The sequence below is a fragment of the Xyrauchen texanus genome, chromosome 18 (assembly GCF_025860055.1).
Source record: "Xyrauchen texanus isolate HMW12.3.18 chromosome 18, RBS_HiC_50CHRs, whole genome shotgun sequence".
In the NCBI taxonomy this organism is placed as follows: Eukaryota; Metazoa; Chordata; class Actinopteri; order Cypriniformes; family Catostomidae; genus Xyrauchen; species Xyrauchen texanus.
Window position 1 is genome coordinate 17,951,527 of NC_068293.1, and position 18,561 is coordinate 17,970,087.

The following is an 18,561-nucleotide window of genomic DNA, read 5'->3' on the forward strand; positions in this document are numbered from 1 at the left end:
ATGTCCTTATACTGCCTCTACCTCCTTCAATGGTGTGGTGTTGATGTTTCTGATAGCTAGAGAGGTGAGTGTGTGTCCTCACTCAGTTAGCCCCCAGCTTGCAGAACTCACATGTCAAGAGCCATTTATACTACAGAAGACATGCAATTACACCTGAGGAATAATATGAGTTTGACAGGATCTACAGCAGTGAGTCTATGTCTCTCTGCTCTCCTTTTAGCAAGGCAGTTTGTTGTATTAGTACTTGATTGCACAAACAAACACAAAATGGCACAGGAATTAGGTTTGTGGGCATAGGGACTGGGGGTATTGAAAAAAAAATGTCTTCATAAAAAAACATTTTAATTAAAAATAGAAGAAAATAAAATGATTAAAATGCATTGCAACAATTTTTTATGGTAATTAACATAATGTAAGAAATAATAATATGTTATTTTAATGGTAAAATATGTATATAGGCATGGTTTGTGATATTCCCCTATAAACTGAGAATGAATAAGGAATCTTAAAACAACTTTAATCTCTGATAGCACCTGTTTTGCTTCTGGAGCAAAGGCCTTTAAATTGTAAACTCACATTTTGAATAGCACTGTTGCATCAACAATTTCATAAAAAGTGCAAATGCAGTTTTCAAATGTTGTATATTAGTTTGAAAAGATTTTAAATAGTAAATGGAGTGTCAATATTAATTAATAACTAATACTAGAAACAAAACATAACAATAAAATGTCTATCCCTTTGAGGAGACACTAAATGTACTCTTTTTTTTTTTTTGCAAATACAAATATTTTTTTTGCGGATTATAAATGTATAGCATCAACAATTGTCATTGTCAGCATTAGAAATGTCCATGTAATTCCTTACAGCATCTGAGGCAATGTGGAGTGGACACCGTGCAAATATGTAATGATTGTAGTTGTTGTGGGTTACGCTGTCTCCAAATTTCCACTGATTGGAGAAATTAAACAGTTGCTCTCCAGTAGCACTGCAGTTTGTATTATGTTCTGAGCTAGAAAAAGTAGGAAGCTCATTCGTTTGACTCCATGTCAAACATGCTCTGATGCAACAGCTGGTATCACTCTCCATTTCAAAAGAAACAAGTCATTAACATTCCTACATCATGCAAGTGTCCCGCCTTTTCAGCAGCAGGGCAGACTGAAACAAACAGACAAACAAATGCTCGTTTGTTTGCTTTCATATCTGCATTACTCATTCAGTCCACAGAGAGTATATACAACATGTGTGGTTTGACTCATAAGATTATGAATATTGAAAAGAACAGGCATATCAGTGACTTGAATGTTTTTTGAAGGCATCTGATTGTTCTTCACCCTATGAACTGGCTGTGGTGGTGTTGACAGTGTTAATGTCACTATATGGCCAGCAAATAATCTTGTGTGTATGCACTGTCAAGAACAACTGTGGACAAAGGTAATATCTGGCTTTGCATTACCCCACTACTGAGCACACATGGCTTTGCACGGTTTTCTGTGCACACTTGGCTCATCTCCTGGTGTCTTTCCGTTGTGTTGTTGCCAACATGCCTCTAGTAATGGATTTATTTCAGAAAAACAGGATTGAAGTGTAGGTCAAGCAACCAGTTTAACTGTAGAAATCAGAAATTAACAGTTAAAATAAAAAAAATAAAAAAGTTATGTGTGATTTTAAAATGTCTGTAGGTTATGTAGGCTATTAGTGTAGTAACATTGTAATAAACATCTATAACTATGTAATACATGTTTGTTGATCGATAAGAAAGTGTTTGATGTACAGACTGTTGTAGGTAATTTTAGGGGTGCTGTCTTTTTCATCTGTTTTTGTTTTCATTAAATTAAGAATTTGAAATCTCCCATAAACTTTTTTGCATGTTAGAATTAATTTTATTGTTATAGTGTGCACAACCTAAAATCTGACCGTGATGACATAATTGCAATTTTTGCATACTGAATTGTGATTTTTCTTCATTCTTGCATTTACTTCCCTACAACCTATGCATTTATGAAATAATTTTACCTCGCCAGTTCTGTTTTTTTTTTACTAGTTTTAATTGTATGCACTGATGTGGGCTGCATTTAAATCTTATTTAATGTGCTCTGTTAAGGTTTTGAGTGTTTTAAAATATTTATTTTCTCAGCTGATAGCATATGATTTATTCATAATATGTCATGGCTTAGTTTTCTTATTAAATGTTAGTTGTAGGCACATGATTGATTTTATACACATACAGCAAATCACTTATATTTGCATATACTGTATGTATATTGTATATCATGGTCCTGGATGTGAGATTTCACTGGATTTAATTTTTTCACCACATGTGCAGTCTTTATAATCTCAAGGTGTCATTCAAAATGAAGCCTGCAGGCTTTAAAATGCTGTAAATTTTCACCGCAGCTAAATTTGAACGATTAGTTGAACTTACTGAAAAACGTGGCTCTAATGGAAAAAGTGTGACTTCAGATACGTTACCATAAGCAACTCTTGCGTGCAACTCACCTCCAACATCTGGAGTGTAACAGTAGCTCCATCTGTCTGGATCAGGCTGAGATGTTTGCCTTGAGCACATGAGAGTGTCACTGACTGTTGCTCCACAGCTGACTGAACTTCAATCAATTATTAAGTAATTAAACATCAGTCATCAATATTTCTCATCAGTTTAAACAGACACCTGGATGAAATTAAGACCAGTAAAAGATGGATGGATTACAAGTTTATAACCACATGAGGTGCTGTATTTACAAATTCAATAATTAATCACTAGACTGAATAAATTTAATGTGAAAAGATTCAACATGGATGTATATTCATGAATAATTTAGCACCTTGTGTATAACAGTTCATTTAACGCCTCACAATAATTTACATATTGATGGAAATTTTCAAATATTTTAGTTTATTTTAGTCATATGAGTATAGTGAAATAATTGTTCCATGCAGATGGTAATAAAACTCAAGGAAAGGTTACAAGGAAGAAAAATATACATGCAATAAAATGCTCATCAAATTTTCCAAACATCTGAGCAGAACATATGTGTCTCAGAAGACATTAATCTAATAATTCAACAACCAAAAAACTTGAAAGAGTGTGAATATCTTGAGTGCGAACAGAGCTTAACAGTAAGGATAGGAGTTTGGGGACAGTTGACAGAACTGTCACATTCCTTTTGAGTAAGCATGCTGCTACCACATCTTACCTAGGACTCTGCTTTTATTATTAAAGCATATTCTAATGATTTAAATGTGTCATTACCGAGGTTACATTCTCTATGTAATCTACATTGTTTTAGCAGATGCAATCAGTGCTGAAATAGTGTTGCAGCTGGAGTATTTATATTAAATTAATTCATTGTCATTCTTTTAAACGCTAACACACCTCCATTCTATGTAAATTAGGCTGATTATAGATTGCTTTTTTCACAAAACTCTGTGCTGTTTCAAGTTTCAAGTTTTATTGGTCACATACATAACCATACACATTACAACATGTAGTGAAATTCTTGGTACGACTTTTCTCACCACGGTTTATGTAAAAGTATATATTTAATATCTATCTATCTATCTATCTATATATCTATCTATCTATCTATCTATCTATCTATCTATCTATCTATCTATCTATCTATCTATCTATTTATATATATATATATATATATATATATATATATATATATATATATATAGAGAGAGAGAGAGAGAGAGAGAGAGAGAGAGAGAGAGAGAGAGAGAGAGAGAGAGAAAAAGTAGAAATAGAAGTAAAAAAAATCAAAAAATGTAAGATTAAGGAAAAAAGATTAAGAGATTATGGGAATATATACAACACAATAAAATAGGAGAAAGTATGTAGAGGTTGTTGCAGCAACAGTTGACTGGCAATATGTTCATTGTGCAAGGTAAAGTGCAATTGTGCAGTAATGTTGACCTGCACGCGCTGATGTTATAGAGGTGATGGTGAGTTGTTGTATAATAATGATAATGCAGAGTGTAATATTGCTTCAAGTGTGTGGTGTTGAATAGTGCATCTAGTTCTGGTGTTGTCCTTGGTTCAGGACATGGATGGCCTGGGGAAAGAAGCTCCTTCTCATTCTCTCTGTTTTGGCCATCAGGGAGCGGAAGCATATCCCTGACCACAACAAAGAGAAAAGTCCATTATAAGGATGGTTGTGGTCTTTCATGATCTTCCTGGCTTTGGTCCAGCATCGTTTCCTGCAGATGGACTGCAGGTCAGGGAGTTTGATGTGGATGATGAGCTCAGCTGATTGCACCACTCTTTGTAGAGCCAGTCTATTTTGTTTTGTGCAGTTTCCAAACCAGGATGTGATGTTTCCTGTCAGGATTCTCTCAATGGTGCAAGTGTAAAAGTATTTTAGCAGCATAGAGGGCAGTTTAAATCCTTTAAGCACCTGATGTGATAAAGACACTGACAGGCCTACTTCACCAGGGTGTTAATGTGTAATGTCCATGACAGATCATGTGAGATGTGTGTGCCAAGATATAGGAAACTGTCTACTCTCTCCACTGTGGCCCCGTTGATCATAATGGGGTGTTGGTTCCTCACCTACTTTGTGCTGAAGTCCACTATCATCTTGATCTTGATCCAAGATGGCGGCGCGGTAGCACGCAGCGGCCACTCCGGATCCACAATGGTGCTATTTTTGTTAAAAAAGCCCGACTTTTGCAACACATGGACATCGGAGCAACCAGTGTTCGTGTCTACCATCGCCAGACACTACTGAAATATAAGACTCATGCAAAAACCAAGCTGCATGATGACCTGCAGGAGGCGCTACACGTACTCGGCTTGCTGCGGAGACCAGGCCTCCAGCCCTCGGCGTCGCCTGATGCCGGTGTGCGGTGTGCGAGAAAGCGGAAGCGCGGAATGAGGGCGGGGGTCCATGCTAGGCTAAAAACAAACCCTAGCTCTCCCGTCTATCCTGCTCTCAAATGTTTGCTCCCTGGACAATAAACTGGACTATATCCGACTCCAGCAGGCTACGCAGCGTGAGTTTAGAGACTGCTGCGTCTTTGTTTTCACGGAGACGTGGCTCAGCGACAGAGTTCCGGATGCCGCCATTCAGCTAGACGGGCTCGCCTCGTTTCGTGCCGACAGAAATACAGCTCTCTGCGGTAAGACTCGCGGTGGTGGCTTGTGTGTTTACATCAACACGGAATGGTGCAAGAACTCTATGCTAGTCTCTAGTTACTGTTCATCGCTGTTGGAGCTTGTGACTGTTAGATGCAGACCTTTTTATCTACCACGGGAATTCACCACTGTTTGCATAACCGAGTTTACATTCCCCAAGCTAACGCTAAGGAAGCTCTGTGAACTGTATGGGGCTATGAGCTGAACTGCAGAACGCTCACCCCGACGGACTGTTTATTGTCACCGGAGATTTCAACCATGCAAATCTCAAGACAGTGCTCCCTAAATTCCATCAGTATGTGGACTTTGCAACGAGAGGGGCTGAACACGCTTGATCTTGTTTACACAAACATCCCAGGCGCTGCGGGCGGAGCCCCGCCCCCACCTCGGCTACTCAGACCACATCTCTGTTATGTTAATTCCAGCATACAGACCGCTCGTCAGACGCACAAAACCGCTTCAGAAGCAGGTGAAAACCTGGCCAGCAGGAGCCATCTCTGCTCTTCAGGACTGTTTTGAGTGTACTGACTGGCACATGTTCAGGGAGGCTGCAACATATGGCAATTCTACCAACTTGGAGGAATACACAGCATCAGTGACCAGCTACATCGGCAAGTGCATTGATGATGTCACTTTCTCCAAGACCATCACCACACACTCCAACCAGAAGCCGTGGATGACTGCGGAGGTGCGCACGCTGCTGAGGTCCCGAGACTCCGCCTTCAGAGCAGGCGATAAGGCAGCCCTAAGAACAGCTAGGGCCAAACTGTCACGGGCAATCAGAGAGGCAAAGCGCGCACACGCCCAGAGAATCCACAGTCACTTCCAGGACAGCGGTGACACGTGGCGCATGTGGCAGGGCATCCAGGCCATCACCAACTACAGGACAACATCAGTTGCCTGTGACAAAGATGCCTCCCTTCCAGATGCGCTGAACGACTTCTACGCTCGGTTTGAAGTGCAGAATGACGTGATGGCGAGGAAGTCCACCCCTCCTCCCAACGACCAGGTGCTCTGTCTTACCACGAACTCTACGTAGAGTCAACCCACGGAAGGCTGCTGGACCAGACAACATTCCTGGCAGAGTGCTCAGAGGATGTGCAGACCAGCTAGCAGATGTTCTTACCGACATCTTCAACATCTCTCTGAGCAGCGCCGTTGTTCCAACGTGCTTCAAGGCCACCACCATCATCCCCATGCCAAAGAAGTCTTCAGTGTCCTGCCTCAACGACTACCGTCCCGTCGCACTTACACCCTTCATCATGAAGTGCTTCGAGAGGCTCGTCATGAGGCAGATTAAGACCCAGCTGCCCCCCTCACTAGACCCACTGTGGTTTGCCTATCGTTCAAACCGTTCAACGGACGATGCCATCACCACAACCCTCCATCTGGCCCTCACCCACCTAGACAATAAGGACTCATACATTCGAATGCTGTTCATAGATTTCAGCTCAGCATTCAACACAATCATTCCCCAGCACCTGATTGGAAAGCTGAACCTGCTGGGCCTGGACACCTCCCTCTGCAACTGGATCCTGGACTTCCTGACTGGGAGACCTCAGTCAGTCCGGATCGGGAACAGCATCTCCACCACCACCACACTGAGCACTGGGGCCCCCAGGGCTGTGTGCTCAGTCCACTGCTGTTCACTCTGCTGACTCACGACTGTGCAGCAATACACAGCTCGAATCACATCATCAAGTTCGCCGATGACACGACCGTGGTGGGTCTCATCAGCAAGAACAACGAGTCAGCATACAGAGAGGAGGTGCAGCGGCTGACGAACTGGTGTAGAGCCAACAACCTGTCCCTGAATGTCGACAAAACAAAAGAGATGGTTGTTGACTTTAGGAGAGCACAAGGTAAACACACTCCGCTGAACATCGACGGCTCCTCTGTGGAGATCGTCAAGAGCACCAAATTCCTTGGTGTTCACCTGGCGGAGAACCTCACCTGGTCCCTCAACACCAGCTCTATCACCAAGAAAGCCCAGCAGCGTCTCTACTTTCTTCGAAGGCTGAGGAAAGCACATCTCCCAACCCCCATCCTCACTGCATTCTATAGAGGGACTATTGAGAGCATCCTGAGCAGCTGCATCACTGCCTGGTTTGGGACTTGCACCGTTTCGGACCGCAAAGCCCTGCAGAGGATAGTGAGGACAGCTGAGAAGATCATTGGGGTCTCTCTTCCCTCCATCAAAGACATTTACAAAAAACACTGTATCCATAGAAGCAACCAGCATTGTGGACTGACCCCACACACCCCTCACACAAACTCTTTACCCTCCTCCCGTCTGGCAAGAGGTACCGAAGCATTCGGGCCCTCACGGCCAGACTGTGTAACAGCTTCTTCCCCCAAGCCATCAGACTCCTCAATACTCAGAGTCTGGATTGACACACACGTGTCCTGAGTTGCACTTTAATTACTGTCACTTTATAACTGTCTGCTACCTCAATAACTGCTATGTGCATAGAACATTATCTCATAGTATGTTATGTTTACATTTTTAGAAACTGTCATCTTTTTGCACTACTGAGTACTGGTCGGCGCTGCACTGTCTATTGTCCTGTTCATTGTCAGTAATTTGTTGTACTGTCCTGTACTTTTTGCACATGTTTGCACGTGCACTTTATATAGGTATATATAGGTAGTTTATATAGGTATTTTATTTCGTTGTGTAGACTCATGTGGTCCTATGTTGGTCCTTTGTTGTTTTTATGTAGCACCATGGTCCTGGAGGAACGTTGTCTCGTTTTGCTGTGTACTGTACTAACTGTATATGGTTGAAACGAAAATAAAAACCACTTGACTTGACTTGACTTGACTATCAGCTTATTTGTCTTCCTTTGAACTTTTGATTCAAAAGTAGGTTGTTCTCATGGCACCAGTCCTATAGGCCTTTGATCTCCTGCAGATAGGCCCTCTTGTCGTTATCAGAGATCAGGCCCACCACAACAATGTCGTCAGCAAACTTGACAATGTTTATGGAGTTGGAAGTGGCCACATAGACATAAGTGTACCATGAGTACAGCAGGGGGCTTAGAACACAACAATGGGGGGCTCCAGTGCTGACTCTGTCAGTCAAGAAGTTGGAGATCCACTGACACAGACATGGGCTTAATCCTAGGTCCTCCAACTTGGTGGTGAGTTTAGAGGGAATTATAGTATTCAAAGCTGAACTGTAATCAACAAACCTATTACCACCTATTACCACCTGAGGAAAGTAGGCGGGAAATTTAATTTCCTTTAAAAGAATGGCTTGTGTACATTTCTGTTGATAATTGCAGCAGTAATTAATGAAATAATGATCAAATTATGGAAAAGAGTGTTATGACCTGGTAGGGCTGGGCGATTCAATTGATATTGATATGGATTGGAGAATTTCTTTTTAAATCGATGATAAACTACTGAGTAATTTTCGATATTTAGTTGATGATTCATCCAAATGATTGGATTGGGTATAGTATGTGTCGCTAAGCAGGTCGCTAGCAGGTGTCCGGATCACAGTAGTGATATACAACTTACACAAGTGGTTCTTTTAATAAATCAGGAATAAAACCAGTGCAGACAATATGTGCAAAAAAAAAAAAAAACACTTTTCTGGGTACAATTAATTCTTAATGAATTACCCCCAAAATGTATAATGTTTGTGATGAGGCCAATGAAAACATTGGAAGGGGAAGTACAAATCAGAACACATTTTTGAGCATTTTTCAAGCTTTTTGATCTTAACATGTAAGGTGAGTGATATTTTGCATGTATTAATAAATAAAAAAATCACTCATCAGTCTCTAATCAGTGTGAGGGAGAATGTGATACCACAGGCTTTAGGTGAGACCAGTGCAGTGATAAAAGGAGAGACAAGAGGGGCAGCAGGATGAGATGGGTCTAGCCAGTGATGGACTGTGTGATTATTCAGCCCTGGAGGTGTAGATTTCTGGAAGAGACCAGTATGTTGTGTTTGCTGCTTCTCTGTCATTGTAATCACTCTGAATTGCACCACTATATATCACCCACACAACACAGCTGCTGCTGCTGCTGCTGCTGCTGCTGCTGCTCCTGGAACAGCCAGGAAAACACCTTGTGCTGACCAGGTAAATTGGATTGAGAGGAGTGAGTGGCTTATCAGAGACAAGTGATACACTGATTTTATGAGCTGGCTGGAGCATCTGCCATCAGTAGCTGTTTGTGTGTGTGCAGGTGTTAGCGCTTGTTGAGAACAATTCATGTCAAAGCATTAACCCCAAGCAACAATGGGATCAAGGCATACATTAGTCTCACGTATTCAGGCTTTTGACCATTGGCATAATGTTCACTTTGCACCTTATTCTGGCCAAAGTTATTGTTGATACAACAATAGCAGTCTTGGAAAATCTCAAATTATTCAAATAATGGCACCAGACGCACAGCAGTGTTTGTACGGGACAAACTTTACAGAAAACACTGGGGAAAAAAGATGAAATGTGTTTTGGCATTTTAATCACAATATATTTCCATCAAAAAGGACGGATTATTTGAAAGATATTTTCTCGATTTTTATAAGGAACCAGGAGACAAAGTGAAATCTTATTATAAACAGTGAAGTATTGTTATTAACAGTGAAATATTAAGCTTTCTTTACATTATTTATGATTGATAGTACAAAGGACAAAAGATCTTGACATTTTCTATTAATAATATATGTAGGTCTATATTAATAATAAATATGTATTTATATGCACTTCCCAGCACGATGCTTCAATCCCATAGGATGAATTTGAGTGTATACATGCGTCTGTATTCTGAAACACTAAGAAAAAAAAATTATGTAATAAGAACTATTTCACTTACACTGCAAAATTGTCTGTTGTCAAGGGGTTGCACAGACAATTCGAATAGTCAGCCTGAAGTCGCATAGTCACTTAGGTGGTTTATTAAATTGCATCTGTAGGAAATACAGTGGGCATGGAGCCCAGTTCCTATGTGTCAAGCCACGTTTATGTCAAGTCAAGTCAAGTTTTTAGTCAAGTCATGTTCATGTTTATGTTTATGTTTAGTTTAGTTCACATGTGTTGTTATGGTTTTCACATTTATTCATAAATTGCACTTGGGTTCTTCACTTCATCGTCTTTGTCATTGTCAGCACTGCCACCAGCCAACGTTACAGAAATATATGACCGACAATATGAACCCAGCAATTCAGCTCCTGCGTCTACGTTAGTGGAATCATCCCCTGGAGGACTATGTGGAGGACTTCTGCACTCTGGTCTACCGGGTGGACTTTAATGTGGTGGCCCTCAAGGACTGTTTCTGATTAGGACTTAATGAGCCCATCTCTTTTCTGATGCCAGGCGGTAAAAGTACACTCAAACTTGCTCAGTATATCCGCCCTGCGGATCACTGATTCTACATTCACTGTGGGGGAGGCGGATACCATGGTCGACGAGCCAGCATCCCACCTCTGCTTTAAGCCCTCATGTTTACCATTATCCTTTGTCAAGTACTGAATATGAGTGTAGATGTTTATGTCAAGCCACGTTTATGTCAAGCCATGTTTATGTCAAGTCAAGTCATGTTCATTTTTATGTTTATGTTTAGTTTAGTTCACATGTGTAGTTAGGGTTTTCACGTTTCATTTTAAAATTTTATTAAATTGCACTTGGGTTCTTCACTTCATCCTCTTTGTCGTTGTCAGCATTGCAACCATCCCATGTTACAGCTAGCTAGTGATTTTCAACATGATCAGTGCAACTTTATGTGTGGGGAAATATGAAATGGTTGCTGTTTGCTCCTTGAAGAACATGATTTAGCAAAATTAGAAAGTGCTTCAAGTTGAAGTCCAGTGACATAACAAAATACATGCCCATTGTCAGCTGCATGCTCGATCCCATGGCATGGCTAGTATCTAATCAAATTATATTAGATTAATATGCTCAATTAGTCCACTATTAAAAATCAGTAAATGTCTTTTTAATGTCTATTTTAAAGTAGTTTGATTTCAAAGACTGATTTATATGTTCTGTAATAGTAAAGATCTTAAAGTTCTAAAAGGTACTCTAAAATTTTAATGGTTGCGTTTAGAGATTGGTTGGTGGTTTAGAGAGAGAGGGTTGCATCTAGACTCTCTCTTTATATGCAGTCCGTCATATATAGACATTCAAATTTATTGTTATTGACATAAATTGATAACTCAGTTGTACCTGATCTTTCACTGTCATTCAATGGTTGTGGACTGTACTAAAGTGTTTTAACATCTGAGAAGTTGTTTTATTGTATGATCATTTTATCCAATTAAAATTTGTCTTAGACTACATCTGGAAGCCATGCTTTCTTGTGAGCAATAGACAGGAGCAATGAGGAGACTCTGAAGCAGCTGTTCGATGTGCTGATGGGCTTTTGCAGTCACTTTGTATACAGTAGATAAAGAAATAAATCAGATTGGCTGATGGATTACAAAATAGTAACATTGATCAGTTTGGTGATCGAAGAAGTAAACGCAGTCGATTACGAGCTTTTGAATGGATTCTAAAATCCGAACACCTCAAAATCAAAGAACCAATTCTATTTGGAATCGACTCCCAGCACGACAGAATATACAGATCTGCTAATGGATATTTTGTTAATTTGCTACCAAGTGCCGGGAACTAAATTCTTTCACCACAAGGAGTGCATTTGTGGTGTCTGTATTCCAGACATATTCCAGAAGATCCTCCTCTTTGAAATGGGTCCTCAGCATTACAAGTAACTTTGACTTTGTTTTTAGGAGGGTTAAAAATGTGTGCACCCTGACTCTAGGAGACTTTGTGAAGATAGGGAATCAAATTTGAGCTTGATGTTGTTGGACAGCTCTTGCTATTGTTGTGTGCAACATGCAAAAGAACGGACTGTGGGTAGTACTTGGGTTTTCTGTCTGAGGATGAGACATAGCTTACATATGCAAAACCCCACAGACTCTATTATTAGGCTCTTTAGAATACTTTTTATTGACCAAGATCAGAATCAGAATCAGAATGAGAATGAGCTTAATTGCAAAGTATGCTTACACATACAAGGTATTTGTCTTAGTGACAGAAGCTTCCAGTGCATAAACAATACAAAGAGACAGAGATAATAATAAAAAATAGAGAATAATTTTTTTTTAATAGAATAATATAAGTATATACAGAAATACACAATAATACAATATATATAAATGTATGTACAGTATTTATGTATGTACAAATACAATTCTGTTATACAGATGCAAGGGAATGTTTGGCAGAAGAGGTAGGGTATGTTGGATAAATATTAATAGACTAAGCTGTGTATTGCACATAATTATTGCTCAATGGGTCAGTTTTGAACTATTCATGAGATGGATAGCCTGAGGGAAAAAACTGTTCATGTGCCTGACGATTCTGGTGCTCAGTGCTCTGTAGTGCCTGCCAGAAGGCAACAGTTCAAAAAGGTAGTGGGCTGGGTGAGTGGGGTCCAGTGAGAATTTTCCTGCCCTTTTCCTCACTCTGGAAGTGTACAGTTCTTGAAGGGGCAACCAAGATAGTAAAAACAGGAAATTGTTTGGGAGAAAGACATGAGTATGGGATTTTTACTCCAGAATGAACAACACATATCCAAAAAAATGGAGCATGTTCAAAAACCATTAAACCACAGCTCTGACAATGGGAAATTCTCAGATCATGCTATCAGCTCAGCAACTTGACCCTGCAGGTAGCTACCATACAGGGCTTTGTTTAGGTGTTCATATGGGAGAGAATCTTCACCTTTCACCACAAGAAGTGGATTTGTGGTGCCTGTATTCCAATAATTTGCTCCACTCTTGATACTCCTCTTTAAAATGTGTCATCGGTGTTACAAATAACAGTATTGACTGTGTGCCAGCTCATTTTTTAGACCCACAAGATTTTGTTCACACTCAAATATCTAAAAATATGAGGGTGAAACTGAGAGGCTTTATGGATGCAATACAAAATTTTCCCTATAGGATTTCAGTGTAAACAGCTGCATTCACTACCTGATTTAGCCTGAAGATATATATGCAGGCGCCATATCAGCAGGAAAAATCAATTCTGAGCCATTTGTGCATGTGTAGTCAGCCTATAGACACAGGGGAGGGAGTCTGTGGGAGGCACTGAAATGCCTGAACATGTTAATATTAACATTTAACTATTTTTTTTTTTTTATTACAGATGTTAGCTTAAAAAAGTGTTTAAGAAGCATGCTTTAGCTAAATAAATAAACATGGTGATGTGGTCAACCAGTGATGATGTTGTAGTCTCATTAAAATAGTTAATGATGTGCTCCAGTGGATTTTAATGCTATTAAGCAGTTTAGGAGGTTGCAGCTGAGTGTGCTACATTCTGGCATGCAAGGATTTTTTTGTGAAACCGTTCGGTTTTCTTCAATTTTCAGTTAGCATTGATTAGCTCTTATTGTTAGCTCTTATTGTAGTCATCAATTTAGAAACATCTCAAGAACAATAATAATTCCAGTTATGTTTTCATCTCTAGTGCTATGTTTCCAAGCTTATTAATTTGTTTATTTGACATGCATTTTCATCACCAAAATGACATTCCATGATGAGATGTTTCTGCAACATTTATGTTTTTGATTCTATGTTAATCCACTTGTTTTAAAATGTTTATCAGATGTTTGGACATAAATATGACACATAAAATAGAAAATTATGAATTCCAGATAATGCAGTCTTTCACAGATATCTTTGTATTGTGTTTACTGGGTTAACACTGTTTTTCCAAAAATTCCAAACAATCATTTTGTTCGGGTCAAAAAAAAGAGTCTTTTTTTTATACATCTGGAAAAAGTCCCATTGGCATGGTGTCTTTGACTTGTAACTTGTAACAATTTAGCATTGCCCTAGAAACCATCTAGCAACAGAAAAGTAACAAAAACACCAAAATGATCCAAAATAATGTATCCAAGCAAATGTAAATATAAATTTTTGTTGAGAATTAAAGGCATTTTGACCAAATGCAAGATTAAAATGAGTAATGTTGGTCCGGTTTTTACTCTTAAGAAAGTAAAAAAATTACCTGAATGTAACAGTAGGTATAAGCTCGTAGCTTTGATCTAATGGTTAGCTTATTTGTTACCTAGAAGTTAAGAGTCTATGAAACAAATTATCCTTAAGTTTCAAGAGCTAACATTTGTTCTTTCCTCTCCCCGTTTCTAGGTCATTGGGGCAGGTGTATGGGAGAGGACTGTGGAACTGGTGGTGTTCAATCCAGGACAGTGTGGTGCATCCACACCGAGGGCTGGACCACGCACCACTCCAACTGCCGCCACGCAGACAAACCTGAGAGCCAGAGGCCTTGCTTTAAAGTGTGTGAGTGGCACCAAGACCTATTTGAATGGGAGATGTCAGAATGGGGGCTATGCGTTCTAGCCTCCTTCCAGTCCAACAAGCTCAGACTGAGGACTGCAGAGTGTGTCACAGCACAGCACGGCATCCAGCGACGGAAAGTCCAATGTGTGCGCACCTCAAATAGAACGGCAGTCACGGAGAGGATATGTGAATTCTTCTCCCCCCGACCTGCACAGGAGCAGGCCTGCTTGATCCCATGCCCTCACAACTGTGTCGTGTCTGATTTCTCCTTCTGGTCTGGCTGCAGTAGGACATGTGGCACTGGGCTCCAACATCGAACCCGCCATGTGCTGGCGGCACCAATGTATGGAGGAGCCAACTGTCCCAACCTCACACAGACGAGAACTTGTGCGAGCCTGTTGCCCTGCCCAGTTGGGGAGAGTGAATATCACTACAGCCTTAAAGTTGGTTCCTGGAGTGAGTGCAGGCAGCCACAACATAAAGGACTCTGGATGAGTGGTAGGACCATGCTTAACTTCAGCACAGGAAATACTGAGAGGAACACAGTAAAACGAAATATCCAGAGTTCGCAACACCACCATCACCATCTCCACCACCACCACAGCCTCAAGAGCTTGGACGTGGAGATCGGCTACCAGACGCGCCAAGTTTGTTGCGTGCGGAGCGATGGCAAGAACGCCATATTGAGGTAAGATGCCCCCAGATGTACACAGGCACATCGAGTGTGTCTGTTCAATTTACAATAATCTGTGTACAAGCAATGCATGCCTGAGAGACAAAACTTCTGAGAACATAAAACCTTTTAAGGTCTAAATCCCAGATTATGCTCTTGAAAGAAAGGTACTGCTGCATCCTGTGTGAAAGGAATTTCCGTGCTGCAGGAATGTTTAAGCAGCGCTGTGAAGTGGGCCTTGCTAAATAGGTTAGTCCTCCGTTAATCTCCTTCTTGCTGCCATACCGTACAAGGTGAGCAGAGAGACAAGCCTGGAAGAAGCATGGGAGAACTGCCCCTCTGAGCAGAACATACTACAGCATGATGTAAAGGATTGAATTTACTCTGTTGCTAAATTCTCTGGATCCATAACATGAGTTTGGAAAAGCAGTCAATCACTGTTTCATGTGCTTTGTGCCTTTTTCTAAATTTGCCTTCTCAGTTTCGAGAAGAATTTGAAGTCGCTGAGATGTAGCTCATCCTCACAAAGAATATGAATTTCCCGCAAAAGGAGGATAATGCTGGAATTAAGGCAGGCTTTGAACATGACTTTAAAGATGCCTCCTTAGCAAAATATTGATTCACAGTCAGGCACTCTTGAAAAAGGTTTTAAGTCTCCAGTGTAGACTTTCAAGTCTTTGCTCTATTTTACCTATGTCATGATACTATTTAGTGAAGCATGCAATGTAAGTTAAAGGAATAGTTCACCCAAAACTGAAAATTCTGTCATCACTTACACACCCCCATGCCAACCCAGATGTGTATGACTTTCTTTTTTCTGAAGAACACAAATTATGATTTTTATACAAATATTTCTGCTTTGTAGGTCCGTGCAGTGCAAGTGAATGGGTGCCAACATTTTGACACTCCAAAAAGCACATAAAGACATAATTAAATACATATGACTCCAATGTTTTAATCCATGTCTTCAGAAATGAAATGATAGGTGTGGGTGAGAAACGTTTGGTTACGTATGTAACCTCCGTTCCCCGAGGGAGGGAACGACACGTTGTGTCGGAGAAGCGACACTAGGGGTCTCTCTTGAGCGCCGATATTCACCTCTGATCTATTGAAAAGGGCCAATGGGAGTTGGCAGTCAGTATTTGCATACCCCGCCCCCGGACATACGGGTATTTAAGCGGGGCAAATATGGGAGTTCATTCAGGATTTTTCTGAGGAGCCGGAAATGGTCCGGCCACAACAGTGGCTCGGTTCAGCGATATGGCGGAGGAAAGACACAACGTGTCGTTCCCTCCCTCGGGGAACGGAGGTTACATACTGTAACGGCTACTCGTAGCGGGGCAAGGGCCGCCTCCGCGATCTTCGTGAAGATGCGAGGGGACAGAGACAGGCCGAAGGGGAGGACTTTGTACTGAAAACGCCTGGCCGTCGAACGCGAACCGTAAGAAGGGTCGGTGTCGTGGCAGAATTGAGACGTGGAAGTACGCGTCCTTCATGTCTACCGCTGCGAACCAATCTAGATGCTGAATGCCAGCCAGAATATTTCTCTGCGTGAGCATCTTGAATGGGAGTTTTAACAAGGCCCGATTGAAAACTCGCAAGTCCAGGATTGGTCGTAAGCCGCCGCCTTTCTTGAGTACAATGAAGTAAGGGCTGTAGAAACCCTTCCTCATTTCGGCTGGAGGGATGGGCTCTACCGTGCCCTTGGCTAAAAGGGTCGTGATTTCCGCGGACACCCCTGAAGGGGGGCGGGAGCCGGGCAAACTGAATTGCGTAACCGAGTCGAATGGTCTGGTGCAGCCAGCGTGATGCATTGGGAAGCGAAAGCCACGCTTCCCAGCTCTACGCTAGGGGCACCAAAGGGACGAGTATTTTGGACGTACCCGGCGGAGCCTCGCAGCGGGGCGGAACAGGTAATGCAGCGTCGGGCGGCTTCGTTGTGGCCTGAGGCTGAGGTGCTGAGAATAGACTCAAAGCACTTACCTTGCTCCGCGTACCCGGCAGGGGGCGGGTTCGTGACTGAGGAGGAGTTCTGATGCTGGCGTCCTCTGGACTCATCTGAACCGGCCGGCCGGGGGACAGTCGTGGGCAGGCGGAAGGCGGGATCGCCGCGTCCGGTGTACTGGGACTGTCGTAATCTGAAAGCAGATTGCCGTGAGAACGGCATTTGCGGGCCAGGTGACCCAGAGGCAAAGGAAATAGCTCTATTATTGAGAATGTGGAAAATGTTAAAACAAAGTATTCTCCTCCCGGCCCTCCACCGGGGAACGGAGAGGTCTTACCACCTCCGGAGCTAACGTCTCGGTCTCTGGGTCGGTCATCTCAGGAGCGCCTGGGAGCCTTCCGGGTCCTCGAGGGGGTCCGTGAGATGAGGGGGGTGTCCTCTTTCTGCGGGGAGCTCAACGCGGGGCTGAGAGCTAGGCCCGCTCTCGTTCGTTGAGGCGGAGCACCACTTCCTTTCTTCCTTGAAAGCCGCAGGAGGACGCCCTCGGCGAGCAGTCAGGGCATGGCCCCTGGCGGCAGGTTTGCGGCGGGGCAGGACATGTGACCTGGCCTCCGTCTGTTTCTTCACCACTGAGGACTGCTGGGTGGAGTCGTCAGGTGGTGTCGCCGAATGGAGCTGGGAGACTGGAGAGTTTTGAGAAAGCGTGCTTTGTCTACCTCCTGTACTACGACCAGATCCAGTCCATTTGTTATGTTTCTGGACCACGAGGGTGGACATCGCCTGTCCGAGTGCAGTTCCTGCAGCACGTCAAGAACAGGACTACATAAGTGCAAATCTTGAAGTGCCTTGGCCCGGTGGACTTGCAGGGAGGGGCCATGGCATGCAGGGGGGAGCGGTCTGGGACCGTTCTACCGCCGAGGGTAGTGAGAGCGGAGGAGCGAGGGAGCTTGGCTCGCTCAGCTCGTCGTGCACGTCCCGGGAAGGAACGGGGGGGGGGCGCGGCTGTGGGCGGCGCACCAGCCCGTGAATCATCAAGCCCGGGGAAGCATAGCGGATCTCCGTGTGTCAGGCTCAGACTGGGCAAGCAGACCCGTAGGTGGCGGCCCAGGCGAGTTATCCGCATCCGATGCCGCTGTGACGCTCTCCGATGCAGTGTTGATGTCGTCATCCAATGTCCGGGAGCTCCAGGGACCAGGGCGGCCGGCCGTTAGGCGGACCGTGCTTATCCCGAGCTCGTGAGGGGAGCAAGCAAGCGTGCGGGGGGGGCGGGGGGGTTTTGAGCAGTTTTTACCCGGCGAAACGCAGCCCGCCATTATTCCGGGATCATCTTCATTGCTCGCGGCGCCTGCGTCAATCCCGTAGGAAGGAGGCAAGGAGCGGAGGGCGGCTGAAGTGGCTTTCTTCCTCACAAGAAAGCAGAGATCGCAACGCTGCTGCAGCTATGTTCTCAGGCTGAAAACATAACCCATTGGAGAGCATGC

At 42.8% G+C, this 18,561-nt stretch overlaps 1 protein-coding gene across 1 annotated transcript in view; it reads left to right on the forward strand.

Annotated features, from left to right (window-relative positions):
* The window catches only part of LOC127658855 (thrombospondin type-1 domain-containing protein 7B-like), a 367,438-nt gene that overhangs the window by 132,614 nt on the left and 216,263 nt on the right, over positions 1 to 18,561 (forward strand). Inside the window, exon 4 of the mRNA XM_052148387.1 lies at positions 14,310 to 15,150. Within this exon, the coding sequence (XP_052004347.1) occupies positions 14,310 to 15,150 (841 nt within the window). The remainder of the gene's footprint in view (positions 1 to 14,309; positions 15,151 to 18,561) is intronic.